The 14,230-nt window shown below is 40.6% G+C and overlaps 1 protein-coding gene across 2 annotated transcripts in view; it reads right to left on the reverse strand.

The window, feature by feature from the left end:
- Nucleotides 1-14,230, reverse strand: part of MDM4 (MDM4 regulator of p53) — a 29,652-nt gene that overhangs the window by 5,012 nt on the left and 10,410 nt on the right. Inside the window, exons 4-10 of one of the 2 annotated variants that reach the window (XM_081916151.1) lie at nt 14,079-14,212; nt 12,114-12,169; nt 7,256-7,323; nt 6,487-6,580; nt 4,399-4,541; nt 3,544-3,690; nt 1,129-1,209 (exon numbers count right to left, since the gene is read on the reverse strand). In XM_081916151.1, coding sequence (XP_081772277.1) covers nt 1,129-1,209; nt 3,544-3,690; nt 4,399-4,541; nt 6,487-6,580; nt 7,256-7,323; nt 12,114-12,169; nt 14,079-14,212 — 723 coding nt within the window. Of the gene's footprint in view, nt 1-1,128; nt 1,210-3,543; nt 3,691-4,398; nt 4,542-6,486; nt 6,584-7,255; nt 7,324-12,113; nt 12,170-14,078; nt 14,213-14,230 lie in introns of both variants that reach the window. The other variant, XM_081916150.1, reaches the window with a different exon arrangement.

Consider the following 14,230-nt stretch of genomic DNA (forward strand, 5'->3'; position numbering starts at 1 on the left):
CCCTATAGACTTGATTCATTTGGAAGACTAGAAACCATGAAACCTCTGTGCTGATCCACTGAGTATCAAAATGCTCCCACAATGACACAGAACAGTGTAGTCATGTAGTGAGACAATATTCAACCGGCTCTGTAAAAATATCCCGATGGATATATTCCAGGCAGCGAAAGTTTATCTTTTTTGTCCCTTCTCCAAATGTGGACAGATCATGACCAAATGAGATAAGATGGGATGCAGACACACACTTCTTTTCACGTCTGCATCATTCATATGGAACATTGTAACATATGTAACTTTGCTTTAACTGTCAAGGAGTATAGGTGAAAGGGGCTGAAACCTCCTCCATTGTTCTAGCCAACTTTTCACTATTTCAGACTCACTCCCTGAATCACAGCAAGGAAGGGAAAGAATACCCGGAACAACATTCTCTGGGGAGGCAAGGGTGCCTTCACCAGCACACCTATTTTTACTGCTTAAGCAAGACACCCGTCTTTCCAAACCATACTAAAAGCATAGGCCCATGAATGATGGTCTACTTTGACCTTTAGTTATCAGTTTAGATATTTACTATTCTATAAGGGCCTCTAAAAACTCTATAGATGCTCTAAATCCCTCACTTCTCAGAAGATATGAATTGGTCACATATCAGTTTGTGTCACATATTAGTTTTCCTCAGCCACTTGCTAAAAACTGGCCTCTGAACACCTGAGCTGTAAGCTATGAGGTTAAAGTAATTTTCCATACAGGAAATAAAGTAGTTTTTTATACTGGTCATAAACATACCCATAACCAGCTATCGGAAGAATGGGAAAATTGTAAGAAGGCTGAAAGCCTGCAACTAAGCAGACTGCAACTGTTGAACCATGGAAACTATTGCGTTCAGTTTCCTTAGCTCAATCTTTGGATGATGACAAGCTGAATTACCTCCAGTTCACATGGTCCAATAAAACCTACAAATTGATTTGACACATCTGCCCTTTTAAACACAAAAGGGACAAAAAGATGCACTGTATTTTGTTGTTATGGATGCAATAAGGAACTTCAACTACCTGAATAGAAAAATCCCTCTAACTTCTGATACTCAACTTTGTAGCCAAATTAGGGCTATTAAGCCTCAAGTACATTTACCTTGGAGGGAGGATCTATGTCTGTGTCATCGTTTAAGGACTGTGAATCTTCAAAGTCATCAGATGATTCAGCTTCACTCACCTGCAAAAAGTACATAACAAAAAGGAACATGTATGGCCATAAATAAATGCACCCCCCCTAAATAAGAAAGCACTTCTTTACTGTCATTATTTGCATGCTGCACAACAACACAAATCTTGCAATATATAAAACAATTTGGATAAAAAGAAAGATGTAAAACTGTAAAATCAAAGCAGGTGTCAACACTGATGGCATTCCCCTATGACTGCCAGCAATTATGGTCAACTGATGCCTGTTTTGGCCTAACATTGCCTGCTACTTAATTCCTTCTGCTTCCAGAATTCCTTGCAGCCAGGGCCTACATTTAAATTTAAAATGTAGCAATATGGAAATATTCTTTAGTTTGGCAAGCAATAGGTTAAAAGCCCACTTGTGTGCTATTAGCACAAGCGCTCCTGCTAACACGTATGTTGAAAATGGATGTGGCCAGTAGCCTGTGTGGTGGCCCAGAATGGAACCCCCATGTAAGTTTAGACTCCCCTGTCTCCCACAGGGGAGCTGAAGAATGAATGTGGTTTGTCAAAAAGATTGAAAGCCACTGCACCAGATCATTGCAACACTTTTAGTGACTGTATTCTCCCCTCACAACCCCCATGTCATCACTGCTATCTAGAGGATGGGAATAAATTGTATCTCGCAAAAGATCACAAAGCAAGACCAGTGTCCCATGGCCAAAATGGTATGCATCAGCTGCTAGTCTATGATGGCTCCCAGATTCTGCCCATCTGTAAAACAGATTAAATAACGAGTATGTCAGTTGACTCACGTAATCATGCATTACTCTTGAGGGGGAAATCTGCAGGTTGTTTTTTATGCAAGTTGTTCTTGTCTTAAAAACTTGCTGAAAATCTAGACATGAATTCCTGCGAACTACTGAAATATGGAGAGCTTCTTGCCCATCTATTACCATGAAATGAATCACAGAGGGAACTGTCATCCAATGTAACAAGCCCATGACATTGCATGGAAACCTTTGCTAAAAAGAAAAATAAACCACTGTAAGTGCAAGCCATCAGATTACTAAAGATAATGGCAGAACTGGTGTGACAAAAGGTGTGTGAATCTGAAAGTATGATATGGTTTATCTCTGTAGATCATGGCCTAAGTATAAGATTGGCTTAACTATAATATGACACAAAAATCACCATGAACCAGGAAACAAGCCTGATCCCAATCACCTGCTGAAAGGCATTCAGGAATATCCTGAGTTCACGCACATCTGATCTAAAGAAGAGCACATGCAAATATATGGTTGCACAATGGTGAGGTGATTTAAAGGCAGATCACAGACAGATGCCTAGGTTCACATAAATCCTCACGATCACAAATCTTTCATCTTTTTGTTAAGCAAACAGGAACGGGATGGGCAAGGTGAGAAATAGGCAGGAAATCTGGAAGGGGTTATGGAAATTGTAAGAACCACTCATTTCACAGCCCCCTCCCCTCTCCACTGGCATGCATTGGCAAAAATGTATGAAAAAACCATTAGAGTCCAAGGCTAGTGGGCTCTCATAGCTCCAACAGGACAGAACTTATCCTGTACTCCGTAGGCCTCTGCATACTTCTGCTTTGCATTAATGACAGGTATACTTTCCTTCCCACCCTCCTTCTAGTGTTGGTTTATTGCAAAATTGTCATGTCCGTGCTTCTGTGGGCCTTTTAGAATAGTTAGGTATCTTTTACTCCTTCATTAGGGTGTTTATGTATTGTAATTTGCTACCCGCGTAGACTAACTTTGCTGTCTAAAGCAGTATATTTATATTTCCTGTGTGACTCCTATTTTCTATAATAAACTATGCTTTCTTTATTTCTTTGTAGGCATAAAATTAAGGGTTAACAACACATCCATAACAAACACATGTCATAACTCCAGCAAAACATCCTAAATCTCTCAGCAGGATGTATTTGATCATACATGAGTGCTGGTGGCACACATGTGAGTCTAGGAACACACTTGTAGAAAAAGTAGGAGGAGGAGGAGGAGGAGGAGGAGGAGGAGGAGGAGGAGGAGTTTAGATTTGATATCCCGCTTTATCATTACCTAAGGAGTCTCAAAGCGGCTAACATTCTCCTTTCCCTTCCTCCCCCACAACAAACACTCTGAGATGAGTGAGGCTGAGAGACTAGCCCAAGGTCACCCAGCAGCTGCACGTGGAGGAGCGGGGACACGAACCTGGTTCACCAGATTACGAGTCTACCACCCTTAACCACTACACCACTGGTTCTCATAACACTGGTTCTCTTTAGTGCTCTGATGGCTTACACTTCCAGCTTAACATCCATGGTCATTTGGTGGAACAAGCACCATTCAGTTCCTTTGCTCTCGGGACTTACAGTTTTGCTGCCATCTTTTTCTTCTTCACTGGGATGGTCACAGTCAATTGTTTTAGCTGGGATTGTAACACCAAACTGGTCTGAAGCAGCTTCATTGAGGAACCACAAGTCATCAGTGGTATCTGAAACAATGGTGGTGTCTACATCCTAGAGCAAAAAGAGAGACAAACATGGCATTTACTGATCTACGAAGACTTGTTCTCATTATATTCAATGATGCCTGAATAAAGCTACAATATATGATATTGCAAAATTCCTTCACCACTGAATCAGACATGGTGCCAGAACAACTTGGTAGAGCATCGTAAAAACATGCTCTCATGTTGCCACCCTTAGGAGGCATACACTCATCCAATACAACAGGACTTGACAGTGCTCTGGACACCTCTTGAGATTCAACTGCTGTAACAGTGGAGTCAAGGTCCTGGCAGATGCAAGCAATGTTATCCTTAAAATGATTTGTAAACCAGTCACAGCAAACTACCATTGACTGTCACCTCCTTCTGTCCAGACCGTAAAAGGCCCTGCACTACCTGGAAAAGCTCTGCTGGATGGCACAATGAGAATGTAATGGAAGCAGCAACGTATGCTTTCTTTGCTGTCTTCACTGTCACTACATAGGCTCGATGATGAGCCCTCAGCAGTGTTTGACAGCATTCAAATGAATGATTCAAAGTCTTTGCAGGTGCCATTTACCCTGCACTACTTTCACAAGTCATATTTTGCAAGGCATTTCTTTCCTGAAGTCTATCTATCATCAGCAAAGTCAAACTGTGGAGAGTCTCAACAGTAAAGAACGCTTGAGCTGGAAAGAGCCTATAAATATCTCAGGAATTAATACTGACCAACATTTACCTGATTCGTATGTATATCAGTTGAGCCATTACTTCTAGACTTGTAGTTGTTTCTCAGATTCCCTAAAAACCACCATGGAAGACCAGCTACATCCCACTCTTCAAGCACCAAATCCAGTGTGGGTTGTTCTTTTGAAAGGTTATCTATAGGAAACAACCAAAGTTCAGATTAAAATGTATTTATTATGAACTGACTGATAATCCTACGCATTGAGACACAGCTCACTCTCAAATTAATATCCTTCTGCCTGAAGTACTTTGGCAGGAGTAGCCAACATGGTTGTAGACACCAACTCCCATCAACCCCAGGGAGAATGAGCAATGGCTGATGTGAGTGCTAATCCCCAACATCAGGAGGGCACCATATCGGCTACACTTGCATGAAGAAATAAGGCAGAGCAAAGCATGTAGATACTCTCAAAACATAGAAAACTGCTCTATACCAAGTCATACCATTCCATCAAGTTTAATGTTGTTCATAATGACTGGCAGCTGATATCCAGGGCTTCAGACCATGAGTCTTTCCCTGCAGACCCACCTAGATATGCCAAGGCTTGAACCTGGGACATTCTACATGCAAAACAGATATTCTACTACTGAGCCACCCACCTTCCCCATGGAATAACTAAATGACTCCCCAGCAAGACTCTCTGCCATTCCTTAAAGATTATACCGATTGTAGGACCTTCAAGTTCACTTTTGCTCACATGCAGTACGAATTTTGACAAGGGGCTGTTGTTTCTGTAACCGTTTCCCACCTTAAATTCAACTAAAATCAAAGGACTCACAGACAAGAAGATCAGAGCGGGATGTTTTTAAACCATGTAACTCCAGCTACAAAAGCTGAGGCTGCTGTACATATTCTCGAGCTGGAGTATTGTTTAGGACAGAGGTTTTCAACCTTTTTGAGTCCATAGCTCCCTTGACCAACTACATTCTTTCTGCAGCACTCCTGTGGACCTCAGGAGCCCAGTTATGTCACCCCTTGCCTGCAAAGTTGGCAGCCTCTTACCCTTTTTCCAATACCCTCCCTTGTGGAGTGTTCCCTCAGCATCTTCTCCCTTCTCCTTGGGAGTCCTCTGGGCAGCTGTTGCTGCTGCTCTGGTCTTTGAGCTGTCCCCCCTGCCCCAAAGAGAGGTGCCTCCTCACACTGCTCCACATGGGCCTGGGACTTGTCTGTCTGTTCCCAACATCAAGGGCCGGTGGACTGGCTGACTGGGTTCCCACACCCGCTTGCTTACTCTGAGGTCATCTCAGCTCCTCGCAATCAGCACCCCAGGACCAGCCCCAGAGGCACCATTCGCCTGCGGAGCTTGTAGCCAGAGCTACTGGAATAAACAGATGTGCAAGCCTTTGGGAGGCAGAGACACAAGAGGACATCAGAAAAGCGAGGGAAGGAAAGAGGGACAGAGGCCAGTGTTGCCCGCACGGCACCCCACTGGTTGAAAACCACTGGTTTAGGAGGTTTCTTTGGGAGTTTTTGTTGGTGTTATATTTTTGTATCTTTTTTGTTAGATCTTATTATGACTTATGTGGAATTGTTCAATTTTGTCACATACCTTTTAATTTGTTTATTGTGTATGACTCCTTAATACTTATGTAAATCTTTTCATGTTGTAAGTCACCTTGGACATGGTTTTAACTACGGAAAGGCAGCATCCAAATAAAATGATGATGATGCATCATATCTGCCCCCAACCCTTGTCACAAGATTAAGCTCCTGCCATCCAAAGAAACTTTTAAATAAAAAGGCACATTGCCTACAGTGAGATGCCATCCCTATCTACCACTAGTCAATACTACTGACAGGACACACATTTCTACAAAATGCACAGAAGGACTCTAGTGAGGATAAAGAACCCACTTGTTACAACAGAGATGAACAGAGAACTGACTTACTCTTAGTGCTTGTTGACCAATGTGTAAAGTCTGAACCTGTGCATATGATCACATATAATGGAAGCAATACTGAGAATAGAGCCCAGATCCGAATATAATAAAGAACAGCAAAATCTTGGCCAAATGTAGAACAAAGGAACTCATCTTGCGGCAGTCATGGCTTTCATCAGCTTCAAAGACTTGTACTCACCTTCATCCTCCTTGAACGTATTCGAGACAGACAAGGCAGGTGTGTCAACTTCATTCTCTTTTCGCCCATAAGTGCAATTTCTGTCTGTGCTACTCTGCTTAAAGGAAGAAGGAGAGAGAGACTCATTAGCCCAACAGGTCTTAAAGAGACACAGGGATGTAACACTTCCTTTCTGAGTCACCAGTTGCAGAGCAACACCGAGGAGTTAAGAGTGTCAAGGTTTGAGCATACAAAGCAAAATTAACAAAGCATATTAACCAATCACGAATCTGGTAATATCAAGCAGCATTTCTACGTTATAAACCAGCGAAATAAATAAATAAAGCTGCTATCTACTAGCGACATCTAACTCCTTACCTCCATCACAAATCATATAACTCTTTCTCAAGCTGGCCTAAATGTATCCAACAATAGTACCAGAAAAAAAGACCTGCCTGGTATTAGAAGTGTTTAAAGAAGAACACTACTAAGTCACTCTAAATCACCCTCTGTTCAAAAAACCCCATCAAGGAATAGTGACAACAACACAAGCTGGTGTGACTGAGGACAGGAAGTGTTACACCCCAGTAAACATGTTCAGAGAATGGAACTCTGTTAGGTAGAGAACAGAGAATGGTCACTCTGTCCCTGGTCTGTGGACTCCCCAAAACTTCTGAGGAAGGCAGAAGCCCACCTGTCAAGAAATTCAAAAGTTCTAGCAGTCCACCGTGCACAGGTACAGAGAAGGGGCAACTCTGTACGACAAAAGAAACCACCCATCAGGGTTTACCTTCAGTTGTTCTTGACTTGGATTATTCGTGCTTTGATCCTTTGCGAGAGCAAGTCTCTGTGCAGCATCTAGACAGCAGGTAAAGAAAGAAAAAACCTTCCCTGGTAATAACCATTCTCACAACACACAGGGGTCCCTTGACAAGCAACCAACAAATAGGTTTGGCAGCTGTAGGGTTAGAAGTGTTAAAGATGAGGGCATATAGTCCTATCCATCAAAAACCCTGCTCATATTCCTACGCTATTCACACTTGAGGAATGGAATATGCACCTTCAAGCTCCTGACCCTTTAGCTGCTCATGTTCTGGCCTCCTACATGGCACTTTGTGCCACATCTTCCTAGCACTTTCAAGTGACAAACGGCTGTAAGCGCCTCAACATTAGAACAGCAAGTTTAATGGGAAATAGAAAAGGGGTTCTAGATCCCAGGCTCCAATTCTGTTTTCAAGCAACACAGAAGTGGCATGAAAACACCTTGCTCAAGATACATAAACCAGCTTATTAACCAACACATAGAAATGTACCAATGCCCATCCATTCATTACTTCTGCTAATGCTCAGCAAGGGAGACAGTTTAGTCCTTTCACTGCTACAAAGGAAGATCTGTTCCAGCAAGGCCTTCATCCTTGTGAGCAGGGTAGATAAAAATCAATTTTTTAAAAAAATGATGAATAAATCAGATTTTTTTATTCAAGTTGGATTTTTAAAAATAAAATGCTTTTGGAGGAAAAAGCTTTCCAAAGATAATCTTCTATTTAAGTTACATTATAGTCCAAATGCTATTATCCATCAGGAAATAAGGGCTTGTTTTTAATTATGTAGCATGAGGCTTTATATGCGATGTTTAACTTTTTTGGTAAATGAATTCCATTAATTCATTTCACAATGTCATGCTCTTCCAGAGGTTTCTGTAAGATTATTTGGGGCAGTTTTTCTAACGAGAAGTTATTATCACAGATGCTTGTTTTTGCAGTTCTCAAAAGTGTGAATTTGTGTCTGCAGAGATAACATGCCTTTTCTTCACAGGAAAAATGTTATAAAATAAGCATACCGAGTTGAGGGAAAATCCTTAATCCCATTGTTCCTTTGCAAATTTATATACACAGAATCAACCCCTTACCTCTTAAATGCTAAGTTCCAAGAGGTTCAATGAATAGATTGTTTGGAGTGGAATAGATCTGCACAAGTAGCTAAGTGTGAAGCAGTAAAAATGAAAGTGCAACCTTGTGAGTAGAATACTCAAGTCTTGGGATCTTTGCGTAATAATTGTGCAAGTCAGTTGCATGTCTGTGCAACTCAGACTTGAGACAAGTGCTGAAGGCACTTCAGGGCTGGCAACCTCTTCTCAATCCCACTGGGTTCCAACAACTGCACGAACACTTAACTGTACAGAATAGGCACCTGAATATAGAAGCAAATCCGGGGGGTGGGGGTGGAAATAGTAACTGGGACCTGTAAGTCCTTGGCGAGACCTTGAAGTGCTTGCCAGTCAACTTATAAGAGTTCACTGGTTCCAGGCCCTTCTTCCCAGGACTCGCCTGACATTGTCCAAGCAATAAAGTCTCTACTTGGAACGTCAGTCCTGCAGCAGGAATCCCTGAAATTCTCTGCTCCAGTCCTTGGTTCCCTTTTTCCAGCTTTCCACCAGCCTGTTTCTCCTCCGTCTGCTCTTTCTGCAAGCCTGTTCCAGCCTAGGCCTACCAACTGTCTCTCTCCTCCCCTCTAGAAAAAGGAAGGCCAGCCTATCCAAAGCCAGGGTTGCTGGGAGATATAGCCCCTATAAACAGTTAATTTATTAAACCTTACAATAATTTCATAATTATCTATGTATTCCTAAAAGTATAACCAAATCAGTAATTTTTGATATAACTGTAAAAACTACTCTGAACATTTATTATTCCAAAAATGAAATCTTCATCTGGTTGTAAATATTAAGATTATTTCAGCAAAAATGAGTCTGTCTGTTAAAAAATGATTTAAATCAAATCTGACTAGTGATTTAAATCATGATTTAAATTGATTTGGTTTAAATCAAATCCACCCTGCTTGTGAGCATTTACAGTAGTTTTCCAAAAATGGTCCAATAAACCAGAAACAGATAGGTTAGCAACAAATGAGGCTAACTGAAAAACTGCTCTCTAGACAGAGAATGATGATTCAGGGCCACTTCACAGGAATTCCATCTTTCAATACTGATATTTGCACTGACTTGAAATGTGCAAATCCACTCAAATCAATTAGCTGTAATTAGCCAATAACAAAATTGGAGGTATAAAACTATGGTTAGGAATTCTCATGCACTGAAATTCTATTGGGTATTTATTTGTGGCCGAAGTTGGAGTCAGAATGCCCAAAGTGCACAGATTGTTCAAGCCTTTAAATGCTTGTTAATTTGTTAATAATTTTCTTAATTTTTCAGGCCATCTCTTCTCTTCTGATTTTATTTGGTAGCGTCAATAGATTTCTGAAAGTTCACTTTTTCTATATTTTCCCCAATACCACTTTGTTGGGCTTCAAGAGTCACCCACTGAGTTCTTCTGAGCCACCCATTTGATTCTACAAACATCTCCAATGCAAGTAAACAAGATGCCCACTGAACTGAGGATGGCTTCAGAAGTCTCAGAGTGGTTTGTATATAATCCTGACTTTATTAAACTATGGTTTATTAAACCACGGTTTAGCATTATGTGTGAACTGTGCCCAGCAGCTTAACTGGCTTGCTTACTGCCAAGGAACCATACTTGGATTTGGATTTTTTAAAACTATAGCTTAGTGAGATACATGAACCCAGCACCCTTCCTTAACCATAATTTGGCCTCCCAGCCCAAGACACTCACCAAACTATAAAGGTGCAAGACAAGAGAACCTAGAAAACAAATCAAATTTTAGAGAAACAAACTATAGCTTAGCATTATCTGCAAACCAGGCCAAGCTATACTTTCTACTGTAGTAGAAGCCCACTTGTTTGCTCCTCAAAGGATTCTGTGGATCACTCAAGAACGTGCAAATGACTTCCAATAATGCGCAAATAAAGAACTATGCCACAATTAATCTTCATTAAAATTCCAAGAGAACATCATCAAAACACACCTTATGAATAAGAACCAAGCTGGATGTAAAACGTTATGAATGCAAACAAAAATGTGTATGTTATATAAACAGTGGGGAAGCCATAGGACTGTGAGAAGTGGGGAAACAAAGTTTAGTTTTCTCATTCTACCAAGGTTCTGAAGCTACTATTTTCATTTCATATGAAACTCCCAATTTTACCTGCCTGCAAATATGGCCAACTAGCACCACAAAAGTGATGAAGAAAAGTTCTGAAGCCTTAAATCACTGGATGTTGGAAATAGCTACTATCATGCACAATACAAGGGCCAGCTCTGCAAAGTCAGTTTTGTTTTTGGATCTTGCACCAGCACAACTCAAGGTGCATTCAGGCAATACTCCAATTCAACCTGAGGATATCCCCATGGTTGTCACCTAGGCGTGAATTACTATTACAAGAATGAACCATCAATAATTGTTTATCACAGGATTTGCTCGGGCTGAATTTAAATGACTAATGAAAAACTGGAGCACAACTATCAAGAGTGGAGAGGATCACCACAAAAATTGGTTTTCCTTCACATTTTATTTGTGTTTCTCATGATTTCTATGCTTGCCATTTCATACGAGGTGAATACAGCCACTACTTGCAGGATATAGTTTGCCAACTAACTGGAACAAATATTGTTAAGTAGCTACAGTGGTACCTTGGGTTCTCGAATTTAATGCATTCCGGGAGTCCATTCAACTCCCGAAACGGTTCGAAAACCAAGGCAAGACTTCCGATTGGCTGCAGGAGCTTCCTGCACTCAACCGGAAGTCATGGAAGCCGCATCGGACGTTTGTCTTCTGAAAAACGTTCGCAAACTGGAACACTCACTTCCGGGTTTGCAGCATTTGGGAGCCGATTTGTTCGTGAGCAAAGCCGTTCAACTACCAAGGTACGACTGTATTATGTTCTATCATGTTATTATTTCTTGCTTGTAAGCCACTTTTGGATTCATTTGAATGAAACACAGCATAGAAATAAAATAAATCAAATCATTTCCCCCCAAATGGCAGAGAGTAAGCAAATTGAGGACCTTGCCAAAAACGAGGGGGCATGGGAAGAGTTCCACAAGTAAATTTTTGTTAAGTTGCCAGACAAATAAAGATGAAAATTGTATTTGATACCCCACGTGTTCTGTTCAAAATATAAGAACTGGAAATAAACCAATGGTAGAGTATGCATCAGGTATGGGGAAACCTGTGGTCCTCATTGTTAGTGGGCCACAACTTCCATTTCACCAATCAATCATCATGCTAAATGGAGAAGATTGAACAAGAATCCAACAATAACTGGAGGGCCACAGGCTCATTTTTAAATCTCAATGATAGATAACCATTGGGATTCTATTCCCTGCTGACAAATTAAGCTAGTTCATCCATTTAGCAGAATCCAGAGAAAGATTTAGCCAGAGGAATGGATGGTATTTAAATACCATAAATAAAGGGTTAACCACAATGATTTCACTTGGACTGAAGGTTCTCTCAACTGTATTCACAGGGTTGTGTTTGACTATTACTCAGAACAGACCCACTGAAATAAATTAACTTAAGTTCAATCAGGAAAAAAAAAATCAGACAACCACCAACTGTATTTAACAATTTCATCATCCTAAGTCTTGAAATTATTGCCCAAAATGTGTCAGGGGTGTGAGAAGGCTGTGGTGTCTCAATACTTTCATCAGCAGACTTTACATGCTTTTACTTACCAAAATTAAATTTTATAAAGCAATGCATAAACTTGGCTAATATAAAATGAAACCTACCTGTAACAGTAACAGTAACAGAAGTCACATTCCGTTTCAGCATCTCATAAACTGGTCTGTGGAAAAGTATGTATTTTTAAAGTTAAGTTCATTCATAGGACAGATTGTAGTATTATCACAGTTATCAAACCTTCTCACCCTTCCACTTAATCTTTAAAGAAAGTAGAAAAAGCCAACACAGCCTGCAAATTTTCATAAGCCTAACTCATACAGTTGCCACCCTATCTAGAGTGCAAGCACAATTAAGTATCTCAAAGATTTTTAGGTTAACAATGCATTTTTCCCTTTAAAAGGAATCTAGCTGTGGTGGGCTGACAAGCAATTTCTAAAAGGGATCATCAGGAGAGTAGATTTTACTTGTCTTTAATTACTTATTGAGATGTATGGCCTTTCTTTGGACTCCAAGTTTGTTACGACTGTGAGATGACATCTTGTCACATGAAATCTCATATTTTAAAGCAGGATTTTTGTGATCACACTTCAGCATGTCTGTCCAAATGTGACCCCTGGTAGGACAAACTACCCTATCAGACTCCTCACCCTCAGTTTAACAGCATCACAAATATAAAATGGAGAAAAGTCTTTACAGCTCTGCGGCTCGTCTAGGTGCTCTGCCATAGTTTAAGGACACCATCGCCAGCTACCCTACGAAGAGAGCATTTGCCCATGCGGAGGTAACATGCCTGAAGACTTACCCCACTACACACAGGTTTGCCCCAGCTAGGAGGATGTAAGAGCACCTTTCTTCAAAGTTTTAAATATCCCAGTTGAGTGATCAATTGGGCATTTGATTAACTTTTTATTAGGGGACATGTGCCCCCATACCTCTGAGAAAGTGTCCTGTTTTGCCTTTAGAGTGGCCATTTTAAGAAGAAAAGTTTGTGGGGGTGAGAAGTTAAGTTCTTCAGGCAGCAAACTCTTATCGGAGAGAACATCTGGTTCTAATATTTATTTTAGTGGTATAGTGCATTTTGTTCTGCTTTTATTCTGTTTTACGTATTTTATCTTTTGTAATGGCCTTGGGTAGACAAAATAAATAACAAAAAATGCAGTATAGTTGGGAGGCTTGGTTAAGCCTGCATGCAAGGCTAGCATGTTGTCCCATTCCAGGCCTCAAGGTCTGACCTACATATGCAACATAGCCAGGTGGTGTTAAGTGGCAGCACGGAGCAGGTCATTAGGCAGAAGTCAGTTTTTGAATGACCACCTCTCCCCATTCTAAAAACTCCCTGCAAATAAAAATCAGCACGTAAGTTACAGAGCAAGGCTACAACTTCTCTCCCTGTCATGCTGGTTTTCTATTTGCTGTGCGGTTTTGTTTTAATATGGAGAAGAATTCGAAAGCAGCACTGCTGTATGTGACCAAAAGCAGCATAAGTCTATTTAATGAAGTGTCTTATGGCACCTTAAATACCAACACATTTATTGTGCCTTAAGCTTTCAGATACTAAAGTCTACTTCATCATATCCATGGCGTAACCCTCATCCGCAGCTACATATACAAATGTGATAAGGGTGGGGAAATCAGGTACAAAAAGTATACAAATAAGTGGCAATTAATTTATGGTGGAAAGTTTGTGAGACAAATATGATAACCATTTATAAGAGCAGTGGTAGGCAATAAAACAATCAATTAGGCACTGCTGAGTTAATCAACATCTGAAGTGTGAAAAATCCAATGACTCCATTCAATCCCAAATGAAGAGGCTTGAACTTCTGGATGATTTTTTATTTAGCTATTTCACACTGGAGTTCCCCCTTGAAAATCTTTTGTTCATGTATGGCCAAATACAGTAGATTTCAATTAGATGCTTGCCCCCCTAAAATACATTATGCTCAAAGGGGAAGGAGGGATCACTTGTGTCATGAGTTATCTATACCACCCAAGCTGAAGAGGGACCATAGATTAGAAAGTTGCTTTACACACAGGAAACTTATTCTATGTATGTTTTAAAGATTTCCTACCTTGGGTCATTCACAGAGAAGCTTTCACAACCTAGAAGATCCCCCAGCTGGTCTCCTCCACAATACACCATGTGCTGCTGTTTTTTGTCATATAGCTGCTTCTTTGAGATATACTCCCCAAGGTAATGTACAAGCTAGGCAAATTTAAAAAA

Source organism: Podarcis melisellensis (genome assembly GCF_964234715.1).
Source record: "Podarcis melisellensis genome assembly, chromosome: 6".
NCBI classification, from domain to species: Eukaryota; Metazoa; Chordata; class Lepidosauria; order Squamata; family Lacertidae; genus Podarcis; species Podarcis melisellensis.